Genomic DNA, 23,987 nt, shown 5'->3' with positions numbered 1-23,987 from the left:
AATCTATCCTCTTTTAGTTTAAAACCATTACTACTTGTCCTGTCACTATGAGCCCTGCTAAAAAGATTGCCCCCATCTTTCTTAGAGGCCCCCTTTAAGTACTGAAAGGCCGCAGTAAGGTCTCCCCAGAGCCTTCTCTTCTCCAGGCTCAACAACTCCAACTCTCCCAGCCTGTCCTTATAGGAGAGGTGCTCCAGCCCCATGATCATCTTTGCGGCCCTCCTCTGGACCCACTTGAGCAGGTCCATGCCTTTCTTGTGCTGGCGGCCCCAGAGCTGAACACAGCACCGCAGGTGGGGCCTTACCAGAGCAGAGCAGAGGGGAAGAATCCCCTCCCTCAACCTGCTGGCCATGCTTCTCTTGATGCAGCCCAGGATACAGTTGCCTTTCTGAGCTGAGTGCACACTGTTGGCTCATAGCCAATTCTTTAGCCACCAGTGTCCTCCGAGTCCTTCTCTGCCAGGCTCCTCTCAATTCCTTCATCCCCCAGCCTGTAGGGGTACTGGGGATTTCCCTGACCCAGATGCAGGACCTTGGACTTAGCTTTGTTGAACTTCATGATGTTCACATGGGCTCACTTTTCAAGCTTGTCCAGGTCCCTCTGGATGGCAACCTGTCCCTCAGGCATGTCAACTGCACCACTCAGCTTGATGTCATCTGCAAACTTGCTGAGGGTTCACTCGATCCCACCGTCTATGTCATTAACGAAGATATTAAACAGCACTGGTCCTAGCTGTGGATGTCATCTACCTGGACTTTAGTAAGGCTTTGATACAGTCTCCTACAGCATTCTTCTAGGAAAGCTGGCAGCTCATGGCCTAGACAGGTGCACACTAAGCTGGGTTAAAAACTGTCTGGATGGCTGAACACAGAGAGTGGTGGTGAATGGAGTTCAATCCAGCTGGTGGCCGGTCACAAGCGGTGTCCCCCAGGGCTCAGTACTGGGACTGGTCTGTTTAATATCTTTATTGATGATGTGGATGACGGGATTGAGTGCTCCCTCAGTAAGTTTGCAGACGACACCAAGCTGGGGGGGAGTATTGATCTGCTCAAAGGTAGGAAGGATCGACAGAGGGACCTGGACAAGCTGGACTGATGGGCCAAAGCCAACTGTATGAGCTTCAACAAGGCCAAGTGCCGGGGTCCTGCACTTGAGTCACAACAACCCCATGCAGCGCTACAGGCTTGGGGAGGAGTGGCTGGAAAGCTGCCCAGCAGAAAAGAACCTGGGGGTGCTGGTCGACAGCCGGCTGAACATGAGCCAGCAGTGTGCCCAGGTGGCCAAGAAGGCCAACAGCATCCTGGCCTGTATCAGCAATAGTGTGGCCAGCAGGAGCAGGGAGGTGATCGTGCCCCTGTACTGGGCACTGATGAGACCACATCTTGAGTAGGGTGTCCAGTTTTGGGCACCACAGTATAGGAAAGACACTGAGGTGCTGGAGCGTGTCCAGAGAAGGGCAATGAAGCTGGTGAGGGGTCTGGAGAACAGGTCTGATGAGGGGCGGCTGAAGGAACTGGGGCTGTTCAGCCTGGAGAAGAGGAGGCTGAGGGGAGACCTTATCGCTCTCTACAACTACCTGAAAGGAGACTGTAGTGAGGCCAATGTTGGTCTCTTCTCCCAAGTAACAGGACAAGAGGAAATGGCCTCAGGTTGTGCCAGGGGAGATTTAGATTGGGTATTAGGAAAAATTTCTTCCCTGAAAGAGTGGTCAGGCTGCTCAGGGAGGTGGTGGAGTCGCCATCCCTTGAGGTGTTCAAAAGAAGTATAGAGGTGGTGCTTAGGGACATGGTTTAGTGGGGGGCTGGGTAGTGTTAGGATAATGGTTGGACCTAATGATCTTCAAGGTCTTTTCCAACCAAAATGATTCTACCTTAATTTCATTTGAATCAATTTCCCTTTAGAAGAAAAAAAAAATCTATTTTCTAGATAATTGTAATTCATAAATGTATACGCACTATTTAAAAAACTAAACACATTTTTCCATATACATAAGCATGCACTTGTTTTCTTGGAAGTCTGAAATGGAGATGATGCAGTGAGAGAAAACACAATGTAGACAAGTTTTATCAAATGCACGGGTGGTTTTATACCTATATCCAAGTATGTGAGATGGGTTATTAACCTTAAATAAGGACAGTGACACATACAAATTAGACAAACCTCAATTACTTTCTGGTAAATAAAAACTGAAAATTGTTGACTGTTTCTCTAAATCAAATAATGACTTAGTATTGGATACATAAAACAGTCTTTAAAAGTTACATAATTTTGTAATAAGACTTTAGAATTCAACTCTTCGGAAAACATTGTGTGGAAAATCTTGAAAATATCCTTCCTTCTCTGTCTTCAGTAATTCAGCCTATTCAGAAACACAGTTTGGAAGACAGAACTTCAACAGAGGGGCTTACTTTGAAAGTCACTATTATAGTATAAAAAATTACCAGGAGAGCAGGTCATGTATTTTAAGTCCACATTATTTTTGTGACAATTCGTTGTCATGGCTGTCAGTCAGTTGCTCGTATTAGTTTCAATGGTCTCTGCAAGACCATTACTTTTGTTCTCTTCTAGGTAAGTAGCTCTTTTCTTAGTAAAAGTAGCAAACAGTGTATCCATCATTCCCAAAACTTCTAGTAGTTCCTCTTGATAGTCAATCTCTTTTCCTATGGCCTCCTGAAGTTTCAAGAACTGTCTATCAACAATCGCCGACTGCCCAACCACAGGCTGATAAATGTCTGTGAAGAAAAAAGCCAGTTAAGAATCCACATACCTATAAAAGCGTGAAAATTACATTAGCTAGCTAGAGATGCTTTTAAGGAGTCTGGCACAAGTCCAACATTGTGGACAGGTAAGACAACTTTTAATGGTGTTCTGAAAACAGTGTTAATTATTGGTATGCACTCACAGTAACAGTAAGTCAAACTAACAGAAACAGAAGCTTTTACAACCTCAAATACTATTTTTTACCTCAGTGGAGAAGGAGAAGTTACTTGTACTATGTAAGAATAGAAACATCAAAGATACTTCGAGACCATGAGGAGCTTCCTGCAGCCGGTGCAAATCAGATACTAACTGCAGTCAAAGTTATCTGGCAGTATATCTTTTCGGATCATTATCTTAACACTGAGTTCATACTTATAAACAAACCCATAAAGGTTCGGTTACTTAAAAATGCAGCACTTTTTACCTTATTCCCAAGCTAGCTATGTGTCTTGCAGAATCTTTTTTGTGTTGTACTTACCAGTGATCATATCTGCAACAGTCACTAGTACAGGAGTAAATCTAGGTTCAATCACACGCCTGCAAAATTAGAAGACATCCCAATTTTACTGGTTTTGCAAACTGCACTCCTTCTCCTACCAACAAGCAGCTTTCTCATACACACATACATAAAACTTTTTCTTCATGAAAAGACAACTCAGAACAGAGGTCAGAGATGAGAGTCAAAAAAACCTACATGTGTGGTATTCACCCTCCTCCTTTCAGGAAGGCAGTGGGGGTTGGAGGACTGGCAAAAGTCTTAGGTACATGAAGACAGGAGTTTCATCAAGGATACAGAAAACAATAGACTAAGGATAAAACGTCTGGCAAAGAAGTAAAATATACTTTCTCATACTATCAGCAAAATTTTGTGCTAACAGGTAAACTACTTCAGTACTGTCCCAGACCTTGATATCAGAAAGCAGAGGGCATGTGAGATTTCAAGAGTTCCACTAGTGGTCTGTTGAGGCTCTATGGCAAAAGGTACTAAGAACTATAGGTCTCAACACAGTCAGAGAGAACTCAGGTTAAAATAATACCTTGCCACAAAGGTAAGAAGGAGATTGATTTGCTTCTCATCTCGGCCTGCAAGCGCACTCCTCAGTGTTCCTCTGCGATGTAGTTCCTGCATGACTGCAACCGTAACTTCAGGAGTATAAAGCCTGATAGGTGGCTGGACACATATAACAACAGCTTAGTACCAAAGCAACATCTTTACACACAAAACAGGGATGGTATCAGCAAAACCAAAACAGAACCCAGACAAGTTTGATTCCTTTCTAGTTACACACTGAAATAAAACTCGTTTGACATACAGAAAAAATCCACATCAGATGACAGCAGGCAACTCTGAGAAGACAAAAACCAATGCCCTACCTCCAGAACTGCATCAAGGGCCTTGGAAGACTGAAAGCTCTTCAGCAGCTTGTCATATTTCCTCAAAACACGTTTTACAGGCTTACTGACACAGAAATCTTCCTAGAATGGAAAGACAAGCTCAGAATAAGACACCCACAGACACACAATGGGTTAGATGTACTATCATGAACAAGCTTATGTCTCTGTACTTCTCTCCCTTCCCTTTCTTCAACTTGGCACACTCCAAAAAAAAAAAAAAAAGAAAAAAAAAAGAAAGAAATTTAAAAAAAAAAAAAAATAAATTTTGCAGAGTGCTTCAGTATACATTTTCTCACCCCCCTATACCTGTTTTGGCATGTAAGTTCTTCCTTTCACATAGGTTCTATATGCTGGTTGTCTCTTCTTTTGAGATTTTTCTTTCTTTTCTTCAGGTTTCCTATGTTTAACATTTAGCACCCCATTGGTCATGCCTACAACTATGGTTTCATCTTCAGGCTAAAAAGAAGAAATCACAGGTTAGGAACCTAGTGTTTTATTCCATTATCCATGCTTTACCATTGTAACGGGTCTGCGTGGCAAGGTTTTGGTAGCGGGGGGGTTACAGGGGTGGCTTCTGTGAGAAGCTGCTACAAGTTTCCCCTATGTCGGATGCAGCCAATGCCAGCCGGCTTTAAGACGGACCCGCCGCTGGCCAAGGCCGAGCCCATCAGCGACAGCGTTTTTTGCCTCTGTGATAACGTATTTAAGAGAGTGAAAAAACCCCTTGTTGTGCAGCAGTAATTGCAGCGAGTGAGAGGAGTGAGAATATGTGAGAGAAACGTCCTGCAGACACCCAGTCAGTGCAGAAGGAGGGGGAGGAGATGCTCCAGGCGCCGGAGCAGCGATTCCCCTGTGGCCTGTGGTGAAGACCACGGTGAGGCAGGCTGTCCCCCTGCAGCCCATGGGCGGTGGAGCAGATGACTGCCTACACCCCGTGGAGGGCCCCCACGCCGGAGTAGGTGGATGCCTGAAGGAAGCTGTGACCCCGCGGGAAGCCTGCATCGGAGCAGGCTCCTGGCAGGACCTGTGGCCCGTGGAGAGAGAGAAGCCCACGCTGGAGCAGGTTTGCTGCTAGAGACCCCGTGAGGGGGGCTCACGCTGGAGCAGTTGGTTCCTGAAGGACTGCACCCCATGGAGGAGACCCACGCTGGAGCAGTTCATGAAGAACTGAACTCGTGGGAAGACTCACGTTGGAGAAGTCATGGAGGACTTTCTCCCGTGAGGGGGACCCCACATTGGAGCAGAGGAAACATGTGAGGAGTCCTCCCCCTGAGGAGGAAGAAGCGGCAGAAAACAACAGTGTGATGAACTGACCCCAACCCCCATTCCCTGTTTTCCCCCTGTGCCGCTGGGGGGAGGAGGGAGGAAAATCAAGATCAAAGTTATGCCCAGGAAAGGAGGGAGGGGTGGGGGGAAGGTGTTTTAAGATTTGGGTTTATTTCTCATTACCCCTCTCTGAGTTAATTGGCAATATATTACACTTTTCCTTTAATGGAGTCTGTTTTGCCCGTGACAGTAAATGCTGAGTGATCTCCCTGTCCTTATCTCAACCCCACAAGCCTGTTGTTTTTTTTTTTTTCCTCTCCTCTCTCCTGTCCAGTTAAGGAGGGGGAGTGATAGAGTGGCTTTGGTGGGCACCTGGCATTTTGGCCAGGGTCAACCCACCACAACCATGGAGATTTTTAAATTTTTACACTTCATGATAAGGCTCTAATAACAGTATCATAGAATAACTTAAGCCAGAAGGCACCTCTATGAGGTCCCATGGTCAAACACCTTATTCAAAACAGAGACAGCTTCAAGGCTATGATCATAAGCAATATTATCCATCTAATCAACCTTTAACAAATACCTAGAGGGACTACAGCCTGACTAGCGAAGCACACTCAAATATGTATTAATATCCTTCTGTTAAGTATAAACTATGACAGGTTTTGGGTTTTTTAATGGCGTACAACTGCCTTTGGCTATTACGTGCCATACAGCAGACAGGAACACCACCGATGAGAAAGCTACCATGGAACAGCAGAATTTTGAGAAACAAGTGAAAGTTGTTCAAAATACCAGTCACATGTATAATTTCACCTACATAACAAAGGTGGCATGTATTTGGTGCTAAAGGTTATAATTTTTAATGATGCACCAGAGAAAAATACTGACTTCACATATAAAATGGTGAGTTCTGACTTGTTACTATTAACAGATAATTCTATGAAACCATTAAACATTGGCTGAATGCTGCTGGTTAGGAAAAAAAAAAAAAAAAAGAGAGAGAAAAAGTGTTAAGAATTACTACAGAAGAAATAAAAACTAAGAAGTCACATTATGCCACTGCATAAATCCATTGTTTATCCACATCTTAAATCCTATGCAAGTCACTCTCAATAAAACAGTAGCAGATTCAGAACAAAAGAAACTCCAAAGAGAATCAAAGATCGGCTTGATTTGAGACAGAGCTCTTCAGCATGGGGAAAAAAAAAAAAAGACAATTGAGGAGGGATATGATAAAAGCCTAAGGAATTTTGACAGGTATTGATGCAGATCAGCTGGTCAATGTCTCATTTAGGGGCATCAAATGAAGCTAATGAAGGTTCAAATGGAACAAAAGCAGACAATTCTTCACGTAAGTACCAGAAATGCAGAACTCCTTGTCAAGAAAACCAGCGAAGGTTACAAGTTTGTCCAAGCTCAAGGAGAGACTAAGCAGGTTTCTGCAAGATAAATTCTTTGAATTATACAGAAATTACACTCTGACGAGCTAACTGCTCATCTGAAAATGAGTTTGGAGTTTTAGAGAATATCAGGAAACTTATCATACACACTTGCCCTGTTATAGTTTTCCATACACATCTACTTACGGCTACAGTTGGAAACAGCATCTGGAATTAGACCGGCCTTTGGTTTGACCCAGTAGAGCCAGTCTTACATTCTCATACGATCATTTAAAATTCAAGGGTTTTAGTCAACAGGAAACAAAAGGTTATGGTGCAAAAGACATATACACAGCTCTAGAGATGCCAATCTGCAGGCATTGCACATTTTGCAGCTGCTGTAGAGGCTTAAAGGATATGGAGCTTTTTCGGTTCTGCATTCTTCAGCTCAAACAAAGTAATCCAAAACTCATTTAGCTCCAGCTCCCTAGAGGAAATGAAGAAAGGAAGACATCCTCTTCATACATATCCCCTCCTAGGTTCCAGAAGAGCAGGAAAACAGTAAAGTAGCCAAGGTAGTAAAGATCCCTCACAGTCCCTTTTACATGTCCTTCAGAGGCTACATAAAAGGGTGATTACATGATGACAGCATTGTTTTAAAAAGTGGTGTTAGTCTCCAAATTTCTGGCCAGCAGGCCACTTACCCATTTGAACTCAAATGTTTCAGAGAAATCAGTCTTTGTTTTCTGTTTCGAAGACAGTAAGACGGACTTGATGATCTTAGAGGTCTCTTCCAACCTAATCATTCTAAGATTCATGCCTTGGCAAACAAGTTTGTTTATGCTCATAGCTCAGGCCCTCTCCTCTTTTCTTCCTCATACCAACCTGACAGCAACAACTTTTAAGATAGGTTCATTTTATTCTAAATTCCTCAACAAATTAACTACTTTTTTCTTTTACCACACAAGAGAAATCACAAGGCTTCTGAAAGGCAAAAAATCAGTACAATAACGTCAGAAGACATCCCTTCTAAACAGAATACTTCCCCTGTGATACATACTGTCTTTGATAAACACACAATCTTGTACAGATCTAATCAGGCAACATCCAATATTTGAATGTATTAACTGTAAAACAACTTAATGCATTTTTTACTGAGGAATATATTCAGTCATCCTACTTTGCATGTACAGCATTCTTACTTAGAATTACTTAAAAGTGACTTAAAAGGTATCAGTAATTACCTTGTCTAAAAAGATTTCTAATGCACTTACCGACAATGCAAGACTGAGGATGGATGTTGCATAGTTAAAGCTGTGGACGACTTTGTAGGAGGTAGTACTGTAAATCTTCACATGCCTATACAGAAGAGTAATGATTAAAATCTCATTACTAAAGCCTTTCTGTAGACACTTCACAGGAATTTCATCACTCTCAACTTCTATAGATCATTTAAGGAAACTTGAACATTTACACAAAGCATTCTTCAAACTACCACTAATCTTCTTGATTATGACATGGCCTGCAACAGAAAGGTTCTTTTAAAAGAAGATACACAAAACTTAAGAAAGGATTACTCTTACCCAAAAAAAGATGAAAATGGGGCAAGGACAAAAGAAGAAATTGCAGACAGATGTAGCAACTACCCGACTTCAGCACTGCTTATTAGGAAACACTAAGACACCATTTCTTCAAATTTGTTCTTAAAGTTTAAATGTAAGATCTATTGACAATTTATGGAAGTAAATCCATAGATATTCTTGCATCTGTCTGCTCTTTAATCATTTGGTTGAAGGTAGGAAATACTTAACAACTGGGAAAACAAAATATTATCTTACAAGTATAAACTTTACTGTTGTGAGCACCGAATGACAAATAGCTGCACAGCTAGTGTGATCCTTCAGCTTATGCTTTGTAATCACAAAGCCTGAGGAAGCCTAGGAAGTACAGGAGGGAGTGAGGAAAGAAACAGACCGCTGTCGTTTCCGATCACTTCATATTTGTAATGTCTCAGAGACAACAGATTGAGTACCGGTACTGAGCAACTCAACGCAAACAAACAAACAAACAAAAAAGGAAAAAAAACAAGGAGGACACATGTCACCTGTGCATCTTCAGTACAAAAAGCAGTAGCACACAGACACAAAACCCAGGCTCTTTAAGGTGAATACTGATACACTTTAAGATATTTAAACTGTATTAAAGTTAAGAACAGTTACTTTACAGAGACAGCAAAGATCAGTTTAGAGATTCCGAAAAATGAATGCTTATTCAGAAGTTCATATGCATTCCCAAACGGCACATGCAACCTTTACTGACATTCAAGCTAATAAAAGGAAAAGACTAACTTATACCACAGTAGGTACCTTGGCCCAAAGACATGTTTTCAAGTAAGTTATACCTCTTAACAGTTAAAAGTGTTTAAGCCCAAAAACATGCACAGATTCACAATGATGTATAATAACTTTCAAAGGAAAAAAGTCCTGAAGAATTTAAATCACAACAAAGCCATGAAATATACTAACCTGTCCAGGGATCCTGACAATAACCTTTGACCAGAGCTGTTCAGGCATAAACAAGTTACAGTTTTATGGTGATTTTTAAGTGAAACTAGTAATTGTCCGCCTTTTAGTACATCCCAAACTTTGACATATCGACCTCCTGTAAGAAGGAAGCACACAAAACAATTTGATGTATGTACTCATTTACAGGTCACTGGAGAAGTTTTCACAGAGTGATACAGTGCCTCCTTCATAACATGGAGTTGTCTGTACCTACTCACCATCCCCATCCATTATGACTATCTCCAGGAACAAGACACATTACAAGCCTGCTCTTTCTTAGGCCATTCTGCAGGCATAGCTGAACGATCCAACATACCCCTTGCCAAAAAAAAAATTTTTAAAAAAATCTATATACCACTGGGTTACAAGACCTCTGATGCAATGGCAAGAAAAGTCTAAAAACCTTGTCACCATTAAGAGAAAGATACAGTCCCATCTTTGTACGTTCATTCCTTCACTTTAGTACTGGGCTAATTATCTTGTCATTAAAAATGTCCTTTTTTTTTTTTGACCAACTAAAAGAAAGTCAAATCAGAGACAAAAAGACCTCTACCTTCACCCTCCAGAACACGAGATTCCCAAAGAAGATCTTTGAGAAATCCAGCTGTTACACCACTGACCACTTCATTATCAACAGCAAACAACACACAAGAAAGAAGCAGACAAAGTATTTCTCAAATTAGGGCCACAGAAAAGAAATCTGATTTTATTGAAATACCTGCAGATACTAGAAGCCCACCAGAAGGGAACAGAAGGACGCTCTCCACAGGCTGGCCATGTTCTATTGTCATGACACTACTTTTTGTTCGTGCATCAAATAATTTCACAGTGTGATCATAGGAACCTGTAAACAACACCATAAATAGCTTCAGTTTCATAATTTCAATTATTTCAGGAAATAAAACAGCCACGTCCTACGATCTAAAAGGAGCTCCTGTCAAACGGAAACAGTCGTAAACCATACACTTAGAACACCTTGTGGTTTACCTTGGTTAATTTACAGCCTTAAGGCAACTAAGTCTTCTAATTCTAGCCCTTCTCATTCTAGCAACGTATCAGGCCTCAAAAGTAATTTAATTCTTAATTTTATTTCCCTTCCATTAATCAAATTTATTTATTACAAAAAGTATCAGGCAACCTGATGAAACCTAGTCTCCTGTGCCTCCTGAAGTAAGGAATACTATTATTTTTATAGCAATTTACCACAGATTACCATAGAAATCTACCGCTAGGAAAACCGAAAGCAACTGCTTTCTAATAACTCTTTTCACACAACCTTTCATTTTTGAGTCTGACAGTTTGGGGCTGTACAAACTACAATGGAATTAGTGTCCTCCTCCAGAAACCTGATAAAACACTTCAGTCAATCCCAATTTTCCTAAAACAAAGGCCAGACAGAACAGTCCTGTTAACCCAAATAGGCTAAAGCAAAAATGTTAAAAGTTAGTTCACTCAGTTTCCCTACAAATATCAGTGTCAAGCTTAGAAAACAAGCAAAAAGAAAAAAATACAGTAGGCACTGAGTAGGAAGACAGATTCTGCATGTTCAAAATATAATAAACAAGATCCTACTGCATCAAAAACTATCTTTCTGCATTTTTCTTCAATTCAATCCAAAAAAAGTGTATATAAAAAATAAAAACAAACCTGTTATAAAGACATCTGCATTCACTTTACTTGCGCAGCCGCATCTCACATAGTCAGTATGTTCACTATATGAGACGATTTCTGTAGCATTCGGAATATCCCACAAATTTGACGAATAATCATCACCACCAGAAAATACTCGGTATTTATCAAACAGGAAACCCACTACATGAACAGGTCTAGAAACCAAAGTCCACAATACCCAAAGTTAAAATACATACTTTTTTCCAGAAAAGTTAGTCTGTATGAAGAGCTTATTATTCTCTCTAACTTAAAAGTGCAGTGTTTACTGTTTGAAGGTACAAAGCCTCACTTTAGATGCATAAAATCTAAAAGAGGTTTTAATTTCCAGCCAGAAGATGGTCATGCTGATAGAGCTTATCTTAAGCTTACCTAAGCACTGATATAATCTGCCTTAAAAGTTTTACAGGTCTACTAGAGGCTCATTGAAAAGCTGTAAATTCTGCATCTGTTACTTAGAAGACTGTGTACTAGCACTGTCCTTTAGAAAAAAATATATAATAGTGAATTTTAAGTATGACTGGGCTGGACATTCTTCTTGTCCTTTAAAATCACTGTTTAAATCTGTATTATCAGCAGAGAATGACTGACAGAAAACACAGATACCCTAAATCTTTTTACAGTTAACCTAGTGGTTAGGACATAAATTAATACCTGATCTACAAACACAGACCTCAAACAGAAACACTCCTAAGGTCTGCCTGTATGCTTCCCAGTGAAAGGGGGTTTGTTGTTGTTCTAGATAGATAAAACATGTATTGGTCTTCCACAGCACATCAATCTGTTTAATCTAAGCATTACCACTGTCGTCTTCTCACTGGTACATCAGAACTCCTAACTCCTTCCCCACTCCAACCCCACTCCACCATCACATCCTTTTCCTGTTTTGTTTTTTTTTAAAGGATTCCTACTCTTCACTGTTTTCGTTTAGCCACTTTTTAGAACTCTTTTCCTGCCAGCATCAAATAAAATGTGCTTATCAGTGCCACACAGTCACAAGACTATATCTACACGACATATTAACAGACACATACCTGAATTAGCAAATGTATGTATTCTTTCATGTACTCAATTTGTATTTAGAATTTATTTTAAAAATCACTCAAATTTGAATTAAATTTTAAAATCTACTTTTCAGTAAGATCTACGTGAGATAGTTGCAAGAAACACAGACTAGTATTAACCAGACATGCAAAGAAGACATATACAAATACAGCAAACAAGCTTATGCACAAAAAGAAAAAAACAACACTGTCTTACTTTGTATGACCCTCAAACTGTCTCAGCGGTGCTCTTCCACTGATGTCAAAGAGGCGAATGCTCCCTTCCTCGCTGCCAGCAACTAGCAGGTTGCCATCATCTCTGTATGTGGCACAATAAGCAGCATCTTTGAAGCGAGAAAACGTTTTGATCGGTTCTTGAGAGTAACGACCATAAATGTGGATCTACCAAAACAAGAAGACATTAAGTTTGCTCACACGATACCAACTGAAGGATAAGAACGTAAAAACCTCAGAAAAACCACTTACCCTTGAAGAGGCTGTGACAGCATAGTTATATGGAGGAACTGGGGAGAAGTCAACTTTATTTACTGCACCAAATTCCTTAATCTGAACAGGTGTCTAAAATAATTGTGACAAAGATCATTAGATACACATCAGCACACTATCAAAAGGGAAAACAGCAAAACAAAACCTAGTCTTCCTACAGACAGCTCAAAACTCCATTTAGAAACAAATAATTTTTTAAATACAATCCTATAGAGTTTCTCTTCTGCTAGGCTACTTCTGCCCTTTTTTTTTTTTTTTTTCCCCAATTCTCACGTTACAATGGACCCCTTATTTATGTCCTTTAAGGAAAAAAACATCCTTATTCACTCACGCATGTTCAAAAATACTTTGATTAGTCTCGCGGAAGCAGTAAAAATAAATCTTCTAGGACAACAACTACGTCTGTTGGGCCACTTCGAGGCACAAGTCAGCGTCGTTTCCCAGAAAGCAGTCTAACAGGTCTCAGGGCGGTATCAAGGTGCCGCAGGCGCTGGTAGCACACGCTCGGGCCCGAGAGCAGACCCCCGCCGGGCACGGAGCACAGAGGCCGGCCCGCTGTCCCAAGGCCCCGCGCCGCGGGGGGCTGCCGCCTACCTTGTAGCCCCGCCAGTACACCGTGTCCTGCGTGATCTTCTCACCGAGCTTGGGGACCGCCTGAACCACCACCGGTTTGTAGGTGGCCATGGCTGAGCAGGAGAAGGACCGCCCGGCGAGGCGAAGGCCCGTGCGGCGCCTCCTCAGGGAGCGGCGGCCGCCGCCGAGTCGCCCTCCCGCCGGCGGGCCCGGGCCGGGGGTACGGCTCTCCGGGAGGAGCTCGGGGCGGGCCGCGCCACCCGCGCCGCCTCAGGGGGCCAAGGCCTCGCTACGCCCCGCCGCCGCGGCAGCTATGGCGATCCCCACGCCTGCCTCGAGGGGAGCCTACACGCTCACGTGGACAGGCGTCATCAGGGGGCGACCCTTCCTAGCCAACGGCCACCGCGGCGGGGCAGTAAGGCGTCACTTCCTCCTTCGCGGCGGCGGACGGAGTGGGGGCGCCCAGGTGAGCGGGGGCAGCCGGCAGTGGGCCCGTGGGCCCGCTCTGCCGGAGGGGTTCCCCGGCGGCGGATGCTCCGCAGCGTCCGTGGAAGGCGGTATCGGCGCCGCAGCAGCCCGCCCTCGGGCCTTTCGTCCTGAAGCCGGTGGCCTGCAGCGTGGGGAGGGCGCGGCGCCAGGCCAGGCCAGGCCAGGCCAGGCCGCGCCGCCCGACCCAGCGTTAGGCTTCCAGAAAAGTGCCGGGTATTCTGGAGTGTTCTACTGTTACAGGTCTAAAAGGGGTTTGTCATTTTCTTCCGTGCGTGGTAGAAGCCTTTTATTTTACTTGGGTTATGAAGAGACTTAGAGTCATAAAGGAACATAATGTCACTTTGACTTTTTCTTCAGGTCTAATGTTTTTAGGTAATGAAGTAATCTCCTTATGGCTTGTTCCTGTCTTGGTATAAACGTTGTTGGTTGTGGTGGGGTTTTTTGTTGCAATCAGACTAATACTTTGAAATGTCGCTTAGATGAAACTCCTGCTGGCTTCATTACAGAATTTGGCTTAAATATCATTGTGATAAAATTTAAACGAAACATTTGGTCAATAGCTTGTGACTGCAGTAAGATTAGTATTTCACCAGGGTTTTGACTATCAAAGTCAAATGCCATAACCTTAAATGAAGCCAAGTTTGGTGTATTTTTATGCATTACTTCACCAGAATGCTGTTAACCTACGTTACCTGTGTTCAGTTGCAGGCTGTTCAAACATCAGGAGCTCTAGATACAGCTTGGTTGGCTGCAACTGCTCTTGGCTGGAAACTATGAAGAAACATTTTGCATAAAACTTTGACATGACTGAGGCCATGGCATCTTCAAACTTGGACGTTGGGGCCCAGTTAATTGTGGAAGAATGTGCCACAAGCTACAGCCTTCCACCCATGCAGGACATTAAAGTGGAGCATCAGCTTGACTCTAGCACAGAGGAAAGCCCAGCTCAGAGTGTCGCCATGGGAATGAAATTCATTTTGCCCAATAGATTTGATATGAATGTCTGCTCACGATTTGTGAAATCTTTGAATGAGGAGGACAGTAAAAATATTCAGGACCAAGTTAACTCTGACCTTGAAGTGGCATCTGTCTTATTTAAAGGTTGAACTTTATGGCACAATTAATTGTTATGTGATCCTGTTAAGCTGTTGTGTTTTTAAAAAAAGCCTCTGCCTTACCCGTGTGTTAGTCCGTAATAGTTTTCTAAGATTTGTTCCCTTAACATTTCTTACTATATGCTTAATGGATTATCAATGAAAAATTGATTTCCCCAAGATTATTTTTTTAATCACATTTTTAATTTTTTTTTTTAATTGAAAACATAGTGGCACAAAAAGTTTCTAATTTAATTTAGCTCTGATGATGATAATGAAAACAAACTGACTTCTTTTGTATGGTACGTCCTACAAGGTGCTACACATTGTTGAATGTCTGTATCTTGGCAAAACACTGCTGAAAGTGCTGTATGATCATTTCTACTTCAGTAGCTTTCTGCAGCACGTTTTATCATTTCACTGGTACAATGACAAAATAAGATAGGTCATGCAGTTGACTTTGTTTTATCCATGTGGCTATAAAAAGCCTGTGGTTGTTGTAGCGATTGGCTTGCCAATTCAGCTTCACACTTCTCGAAAGCGAATGTTGCTCCAGTGTCTGGATCCCTGCAGCTGATCTCCTGCCATTGCTGGGCAGCTTCATCAGAATTGATCCATGCTTCTTCGTGGCTGAGCATATTGATAGAGAACAGAATTAGGACTTTAATCTGTTTCCCCTTAACAATTGTGGTTTCCAGTGCTCGCTGTTAGTGATGTATCTTTTCATGAGGTTGAATTTCACACATTTCCTGTAACGTGTACAAACGCAGACCTATTGTGGATTTTGATGGTTTCTCTGATTTGTATTGTTTGGCTGCAGTTCAGCCATTGTAATTTTCGAACTTTTTTGATTTGCAGGCCCTAAGTGCTTACTAGTGGAGCTGCAGACCTGAACGGCAAATTTAGATCCATCAGCGATAGGGTTGTTTTTCTTAAGTAACATTTGTGAACACTTTAGAAGTAGTCCTGCGGATCCAGGGACCGCAGGTCAAAAATCCCTGGTAGGTCTCTTAATTTGATCGTGTCAGCTGTAGATATTGATTGGCAAACAAAATGTAATTTCATTTTTCTCCTGTTACCCTCTACTTCTTTTAATTGGTTCTCTCCCCAGATTTACTCTTGAGATTGTGATCATGAAGTTCTCTATGGTGGGAATTCAGTGTGCATGTTAACTAGCTTCCAGTCATTAATCACTAGTGCACACTGATATCAAATCAGTTTAGCCTATAATGAATTTAATCCTTCAATATGTCTTTCCATTATTTAATCAGTTAGCTTCTTAAAAATTACTTGGCTTCTTAGCTACTTCTCAAACCGAAAAACTACATTTAAGAATTAGAAGCCAAGGTAACATATATATATTCTGTAATAAAATGCCATTAGATTCTAATAGAAATCTAGAAAAGTACAAGTGAACACAGCAGCACTGAACAACTTTTTGAATTCTAAGTGATGACCTGCAGTTGTATTTTATGTAAGTTAGTGTGGAATAACTCTCTTCCTGCTGGATAAGTATTCATAAGGCATTCATAATGCAGTTACAGTTTTATCCAACAGGAGTGGAAAAAGTCCTGGTAAAGAAAATCAGTGAAGGTCATCTTCACCCATGCAGTGGACTGGTCAAGGAATAGGCAGAGGAATGAGCTGAGCAGTTACCTGACTGCATGGCTGACCAGAGCTGCATCATGTTGTGCTGGAGTGTGTTACTAAGGATATGACGGGCTCAGCGGAGCCATCCTACCTGATAAATCTGTCCCAGGCATGTTGAAAATCTGGACAAAGGCTTACCTCATTTAGATACCAGCTTTTCTCTGGGTGACATTATGCCATGATGAATATGTGGGGGAGCAACATTGTTTTGTGCTAGAAATTAATACAGCCCTTTATTGAACTCTCACAATATGCAGAGGGAAAAGCACGTGCCACAAAATTACTTAACTTGTGTGTTTTAAAGATTTTGTGATACTGGTGCTTTCTAGTTGACTTAGAAGCTGTGTCTTGCTTTTAATGCTCTTACTAGTACTAAAATCCTGTCTGTTTTCTCTGTTCAATGTAGCTGAATGCAACATCCACACTTCTCCTTCCCCTGGTATCCAAGTAAGACATGTTTATACTCCATCAACTACTAAGCATTTCTCGCCAATAAAACAGTCAACTACCCTAACTAACAAACACAGGGGAAATGAAGTCTCTACAACACCTCTGCTTGTAAACTGTAAGTATCCTTCTGCCTTACCGCTAATATTTGTGAACTGTATGTTAGATGCTTGACAGATTTTCCCAATTTTTTCTTTGGTGTTGTAGTGGACTTTAATATAGGAAGAAAACATTGAGATAGCCATATCTAATTTCATATGGTTCCAACCATAAAATAGTAATCCACTTGCTGTATTGAATTCATGACTGAAGCATGCTTTCCAGAAAGGATCCAATTCTTGATTTAAAAAATATAGGTAAAGATTTTCCTGATCCTTTCTAAGCTTTAAGTTAGTGTGCTTCATATTCTTGTTCTCAGAACCTGTGCATCTTGTAAAATTTATTAAAATTAGGTGATTGGCAAGTGCTGCAGACTACTGCAAATGTCACAATTGTCACAGATCCTGAAAGTCAAGAAGGTTTTGTTAATTGTCAAGCATTTTCTTTATAAATCAATTGTCCATAATTTACTTCATCTATAAATTATTTCCTCTATGAATTCTAAGTCCAATGTTGGTTGGTTTTTTTTTTATTAAAAAAAAAGGCTGCTTGGACGGGAAAAGTGAATCTGGAGCCGCAACATAGGCCTCTGAACAAAATACACAGTCTTTCTGAAAAAAAAAAAATCAGACTTTCATGTACTGAACAGGAAGAGGACAGTGAACATTTACATATTATGTAATCATTAGCTGATTTTGTTATTATATAATATTTATAATTTATTTTATATTCTCTCCTGAGCACCTTTCAGACCTGGTCCAAGTTGTTATCAAAATCATGCTCCCATGCAGAGTTTACTGTGTGATTGGAGATTTTTTTCTTTATAATCTATTAAGAATTAGTCTGCTTTTAATGCTTGGTACTTTTTATTTAAAAAAGAAATTAGAAAAACCCACCACATTCTGTTTCTTCCCCTGTAGATGTCATGTTTTATAGTTCTGTAATGTCTGATCTATTCTGCATCGTAGTGAGTGAGAGTTGTGCTACTGGCTTTATTGAGCGGCATGACTCCTGATGGCATGTGATCTCTTAGATGTCATTTTTCAACTACACAGCCTTAATTTATTGAAAGATGCTTATTTTCATTTGGTAAATGTTCTTAATGTGATCTTGGGTTGCTGATCAAGCAGCAGAGAAGAGAGCATGTTGCCTTGTGAAGAGTCAGTGTAGGAAATATCTTTGCTTTCTAGTGTGGTTTATAGATTGGTTAAAAAAATTACCTAAACCTATGAAACCTTTTGGAAACTTCTCAGTTTTTTAAGATGGTGATTCCAGTTCAGAGCATAAGGTGAAACCTATCTATCCTCTCAAATCCAAGTTCCATACTGCTCAAGCCAATGGACATGCTATGCCCAGCTCCAAATAGAGCAGAATGAAAACTGGTATTTGTAACATGTGTTTTTGCTTCCCTTTTTGCAGCTTTATCAGTTCATCAGCTGGCTGCTCAGGGAGAAATGTTGTATCTGGCCACACGTATTGAACAAGGTGAGGCAGAAGGAGGTTGAATGCTGCCTTCTTTTCTTTGGGGCACTTATACCCTGTTGTGCTTGACTTTTCCCACAAAGCTGTATTTTAAAAAAAATAAAATAAAAAATCCTCAATTCTGGTACAAATTGAAGGATATTTGAGGTGTCTGTTCTTTGCAGATGTGGACTGTTGTTTCATTTATTGCTATGGTTTGGGTTTTAAATTAAACGTTAGCATTAATAGGAGTTGCAGGTAAATCCCTTCTTCCCCCTTCTCCCCAGCTGTAGGTAGTCCATGGAAATGAGAAGGGAGAATCCGTTAGGTCTAGTGGAAGAGTTAATTTTTTATTTATTTTTTTAGTTATCTTTGTAATTTACAACACGTTTCTATTAATGCTGGCTTTCCAATTCTATTTAATCAGTCAACATATAGAGCTATATGTTGGTAATTTAAGGTATGGCTCACACCTGCAGTATAATAGTGCTACTGAGAATGAGCTGTGTGATAGTCTTCAGTGTGGCATTTGTGTGCATAACACATATACAAAACTTCAACTCTAAATAACATATTGACTTAACGATAATATATTCTTATTCTACTATTAGTAATCAGCCATGCTTTCAGTGTGTCTTTGTTGAAATGTTTACTAGAAAGCAGGTAATGAGTCACCAAGTCCATGTAGTTTGTAATGAGCCATGTATATGGAAAGCAAAGTGATTCTGGCGTGTCAGTAACAGTTAAACATGCATATTATGGTGCTATGATAAGCATGGGATTTTTTAACTACTTAGGTATTTAAAAAAAAATGCAACTCAACTATTTCAGTCAGCCAGTTCTTTAAAAAAGCCCTTCTTCCTTCTTCCAGCTGCACTAGAAGTAGACCTTAATTGTTTCCATAAAACACCCTATTGATGACATGAACTTTTGGGGAATGGAGTTACCCTATCTATATTACTTCACAAGCTAAATCTGTACAAGATTCTAACTCACTCTACTATAAAAACCCAATTTCTACAATATAATACAGAATATACCTCTTTATTTTTCAAGCAGCCCTTCTCTTCTTTCCAAAGATAAAGCACAGATTCCAGAAAACTTATAACATTTCTGAGTAAAAACAGAGCTTGATTTATAGAGCTTTAAAAAAATAAACAAACCCAAATCTTAAATTTTACTTGGGTCTGGATCTTTTTTGGACAAAGATATGTGCAACACCATTGGGATAGAGTTTTGGTTTTGAAGTTAAAATGAGAATGACTTTTAGGACACACCGGTACCTCGGTCCATTTATCATGGATATGTCAACACATTTCACTAGCTTATACAGTGTATTAGTGAAGGGGATTACTAAGTTGCATATTTTTCTTTAAACAGAAAATGTCATCAATCATAAGGATGAAGAAGGATTTACCCCTCTGATGTGGGCTGCAGCTCATGGGCAGATAGCAGTTGTGGAGTTTCTCCTCCAGAATGTAAGGAAAAAAACACACTTCATTTTAGATTTATTTATTTACTTTTTAGTTCAATTTGCCTTCCTAAGTTTTAAAGTTAAGTTCTGTGTAAAACCTCATATAAAAAACAGTGTGGTTAATTTGATGATGATGATGATTATTTCTTCAGGGTGCAGATCCTCAGATTTTGGGGAAAGGGCGAGAAAGTGCCCTCTCACTGGCTTGCAGTAAAGGATACACAGATATTGTCAAAATGCTGCTCGACTGTGGAGTTGATGTCAATGAGTATGACTGGGTAAGGTTCTAGCTTGATTTTGTCAGAGGATGCTTTGGTCAGAAATTTGAAACAAGGCACAGCACTGGGTTTGAAAAATTGTTCTGCCTCTTCTGACAGTTTCAGAACTTCCACAGAATAAAAGAAGTTGGCCCTACTAGTTCTGACTTCTTGGTAAAAAAGGAATGAGACTAACGCTGAGTCCTTGTAGAAGGGTGAGCTTACAGTCTAAACAGTAGACAAAAAAATACAGAAGTTCTGAAGAACCAAAACAGAACCTCATTTGTGTAAAACCTGTGAAGTCTCTTGCTGATGCATAGAAGTATACTGGTGCATTAAGGAATTTCAGTTGCAGACTGCTCAATCATTAAACATATAAGGCTTTTCTTTACTTTTGCAGAATGGAGGCACACCTCTACTCTATGCGGTACATGGGAACCATGTGAAATGTGTAAAAATTCTCCTTGGTAAGAAGACTGTCTAAACTGAATTATCAGTAATAATGTATCAGTTCTCATTGTCAGAAATAGGAGTTTCCTTTCCTGTTTTACATAGAAAGTGGTGCTGATCCAACTATCGAAACAGATGCTGGCTATAATTCCATGGATTTGGCTGTAGCCTTGGGCTATCGGAGTGGTGAGTATTGCAAACATAAATTCTTTGATGTTTATTTTTACTGCTCCTTGTTTATGTAGCTGCTGTGATTGCCCAGCAGAGGTTTTGCAGCTGCAAGATCACTAGTCTTAATACATATAAATGTGTCAGGCCAAAAAGGGTAGGAATTTCCATCCCTGTCTTAGAAAGCCAGATACCTAGTAAGAAAACGTCACTAACGTAGATCTGCGTCTGTGGGCACAAATAATGGTGTGTAGGGCTGATGCAGCCACCATCCAGGCAAGGGGAGCTGAGCTGCTCCCCAGCCCTGTACAAAGGAGCGTGCATTGCCCTGGACAATTAAGAGGCCTGCAGCCCTGCTGAACCTCTCACCCTGGCACTCTGTTGATTGGCACAATGTTGATGTGGTTTGCAAAACCTTCTTCCCCTGTCAGAGAGCTCTAGCTCTGGTTTGTCTTGGAGGCAGACGGTAACAGTACCAGCATCAGTGAATTAAGCTGCCTTGCTTGGTTCTGGAAAACAGAGGCAAAGAAGGGACTCTTCATTGGTTTTTCCCTCATGCTGCCTTCATTTTGAAAGCTGTGAAATGCCTGCCATTACAGAAATGAAGTGAATCAAAAATAAGCCCTCCATTGCACGTGTGACTTCTTCAAGCAGAGCCTTATGCTTATGGAAGGTGGGCAGTAACTTCACAAATGTCTAGATGTAGGACTACTTCAAGACTTCAGTCTCAAAATGTTCCACAAAAGTAGTTTCTAATAAATTTTTTTGCCTACTTTCCATTTATAGGCTTAAAAATTTGCTTTTCATATGCTATCTGCCTATCCGAACCAGAGAATCACCTGGATCATCACCTCCGAAAACATCATTTGCCTTACTGGGTTTATTGGTTTTGCATTATATGAGACTTTTATTTTCTGAAGGGATGCAAACTCTCCTTGTGGAGTGAATCTAGTACTGTTCTTTAATTAAATGAATGTACAGGTCAAGCCTCCATCTGCCAGGAAAAAACAGTGCAACCCTAAAAATGTGAAAAAACATTGAACACTGATTAACTTGATTTTTTTCTCTGCTTTAGTTCAACAGGTTATCGAGTCTCATTTATTACGGCTACTTCAAAATATCAAGGAATAATGGTTGGCTCTTCTGCAGGTGTCAGTTTTTGGCTTGGAGATTTGAACTGCTTCTTAGCCCTGTAATCAGTGACAAGGGTTGGTTGTTCTGTAATGTTACCTCAGTTCAACTATTTGCTGGTTTTAGTTAAGCTTTTTAATATTCCTCCTCTTTCATTGTTGTTCATAGGAATGTGCAATGTCATCCTTTTCATAAATGTCTTTTATATCATTTTAGAAGAAAAAGTCAGTTGTGCATGAAAAACTTCATAAGTAAAACCAGTTTTGCCCATCTAAATGTTTACACTGAGTGCAGTGGGTGGCACTGTGCCAAGTGTCCTGCTTCTTCATCACATCATTGGTACGTATTTGTAGGAAGAAATTTGTTTAAATATTGAGGTATATCACCATATGAGATGTCTTTACTGTTAATAATACCAAAATGTGCACCATGTCTGATCATTCTCAAGATCCCCAGTTACTATTAACTGTGTCAGCTTTTGGCTTTGTCTGATCTTTAAGAAGTTGGTAATAAATTGAAGGACTTTGATGGTAGTTTTAATTCCTACCTGATTTCTTTGCACCTGCCTCTGCCTTCCTGTTGTAGTCCTGAAACAACTCGGGCAGAGTGTTCTAGGTAGAATTTCTCTGGTATATGGAAGCCTAATTGCAAGTGCTGAATTCCTAGCTCCCTAAATACTGTCCCTGCAGTGGCTGAAATCCGACATTAGCTGTATGGAAAGAGAAGGCAGAGCCTACTGCATTTCAGCCTTTTTCAGCCAAAAAGTGTGGCCCTTTGGATCATAGAACATCTCAAGTTGGAGGGGACCCAGAAGGATCATTGAGTCTGAGCCCCTGCTCCTCACAGGACTGCCTAAAACTAAACCATCTGACTAAGACCATCATCCAGATGCTCCTTGAAGTCTGACAGGCTTGGTGCTGTGACCACTTCCCTGGGGAACCTGTTCCAGTGACCAACCACCCTCTCTGTGAAGAACCTTTTCCTAACGCCCACCTGAACTTGCCCTGACACAGCTTCATTCCGTTTCCTCGTGTCCTATTGCTGGTCACGAGAGAGGAGATCAGCACCTCCCCCTTCACTGCCCCCCATGAGGAAGCTGTAGGCTGCCATGAGGTCACCCCTCAGCCTTCTCTTCTTCAAGCTGAGCCAACCAAGCGACCTCAGCCGCTCCTCCCAAGCCTTGCCCTTGAGACCTTTCACCATCTTGGTCACCCTCCTCTGGACGCGCTCTAGTAGTTTGTTGTCCTTCTTCTATCGCGGTGCCCCAAACTGCACAGTGCTTGAGGTGGGGCTGCACCAGTGCAGCACAGAGCGGGACAACCATCTTCCTCAACTGGCCAGCTGTTTTGTCTGATGCACCCCGGGGCATGGTTGGCCCTTTTGGCTGCCAGGGCACACTGTAGACTCATGTTCAACTTGGCCATCAGCCCCAACCCCCAGATCTCTTTCCACAGGGCTGCTCTTCAGCCTCTCATCCCCCAGTTTGAGGGGCCCAGTGTAGCTGTTTAGTTGGAACATCAATTATGATTTTGAAATTAGTTTAAAAATCAGGCATATTAACTGATTTTCTGAGGCTCCTGCACTTAATCAAAACTACATTTAGTAATGGGGCGTGTGATAGTTTTGCAGAAATAATAGACGAGGTTTTGAAAGAGACTTTTCAGAGGGTTTTCCCCTGATGGATACCCCACCCGGTGTTCACGTGTTTCCATGAGCATTTCTCCACTGTGTCCACTAGAGGTCTGACCTCTATTCACGCACATACACCTCTAATCCCTGCCTTTCTTACCCAGTCCGTGGGTAGTGAGCCCAATCTAAAATTTACTCTCCACGTAGAGTTCACAAGACATGAGTAGACCCAGCTAAGTTACTGTATTCCTAGCGTAGTGTCCACTACATTTATTCTTTTAATTTGAAAATCATTCCATACACAAAGGAAATCAATAGTGTTTAAAGTACATGCACTGTGATCCTGACTGAAGATACTGAAAGGCTGAGGAATAATCCAGCTGCGTTCTTTGAGTCAGAGCCAGAGAACTAATTAATTCAAAATGCTAACTTTGTTATTTCAAAGGGACTGAAAATACAATAGGGGTAAAGGTAAG

General features: G+C 41.2%; 2 protein-coding genes across 3 annotated transcripts; one reads left to right on the top strand and one right to left on the bottom strand.

The window, feature by feature from the left end:
* Positions 1-2,085: 2,085 nt before the first annotated feature.
* Positions 2,086-13,273, bottom strand: UTP15 (UTP15 small subunit processome component). Its single transcript, XM_086479404.1, has 12 exons — positions 13,184-13,273; positions 12,569-12,661; positions 12,300-12,484; positions 11,019-11,197; positions 10,090-10,215; positions 9,333-9,468; positions 8,082-8,166; positions 4,463-4,612; positions 4,136-4,237; positions 3,799-3,932; positions 3,240-3,298; positions 2,086-2,733 (listed from the first exon to the last, which is right to left on the bottom strand). Exons 1-12 carry the CDS (start codon positions 13,271-13,273, stop codon positions 2,510-2,512), a joined length of 1,563 nt encoding a protein of 520 aa, XP_086335530.1. The 3' UTR covers positions 2,086-2,509.
* A 1,127-nt stretch (positions 13,274-14,400) lies between these two features.
* Positions 14,401-22,415, top strand: ANKRA2 (ankyrin repeat family A member 2). 2 transcript variants are annotated; one of them, XM_009958180.2, is made up of 8 exons: positions 14,401-14,752; positions 16,802-16,960; positions 18,361-18,426; positions 19,783-19,880; positions 20,029-20,154; positions 20,534-20,600; positions 20,689-20,769; positions 21,827-22,415. In XM_009958180.2, exons 1-8 carry the CDS (start codon positions 14,455-14,457, stop codon positions 21,880-21,882), a joined length of 951 nt encoding a protein of 316 aa, XP_009956482.1. In that variant the 5' UTR covers positions 14,401-14,454; the 3' UTR covers positions 21,883-22,415. The 2 variants fall into 2 exon arrangements, with proteins under 2 accessions (XP_009956482.1, XP_086336706.1); XM_086480580.1 differs by lacking the exon at positions 20,029-20,154.
* The last annotated feature ends 1,572 nt before the right edge of the window (positions 22,416-23,987 follow it).

This window comes from Leptosomus discolor, chromosome Z (assembly GCF_034619465.1).
Source record: "Leptosomus discolor isolate bLepDis1 chromosome Z, bLepDis1.hap2, whole genome shotgun sequence".
Lineage (NCBI taxonomy): Eukaryota > Metazoa > Chordata > Aves > Leptosomiformes > Leptosomidae > Leptosomus > Leptosomus discolor.
The sequence above is the reverse complement of the archived record's forward strand: the minus strand, read 5'-3'. Positions and strand labels throughout refer to the sequence as shown.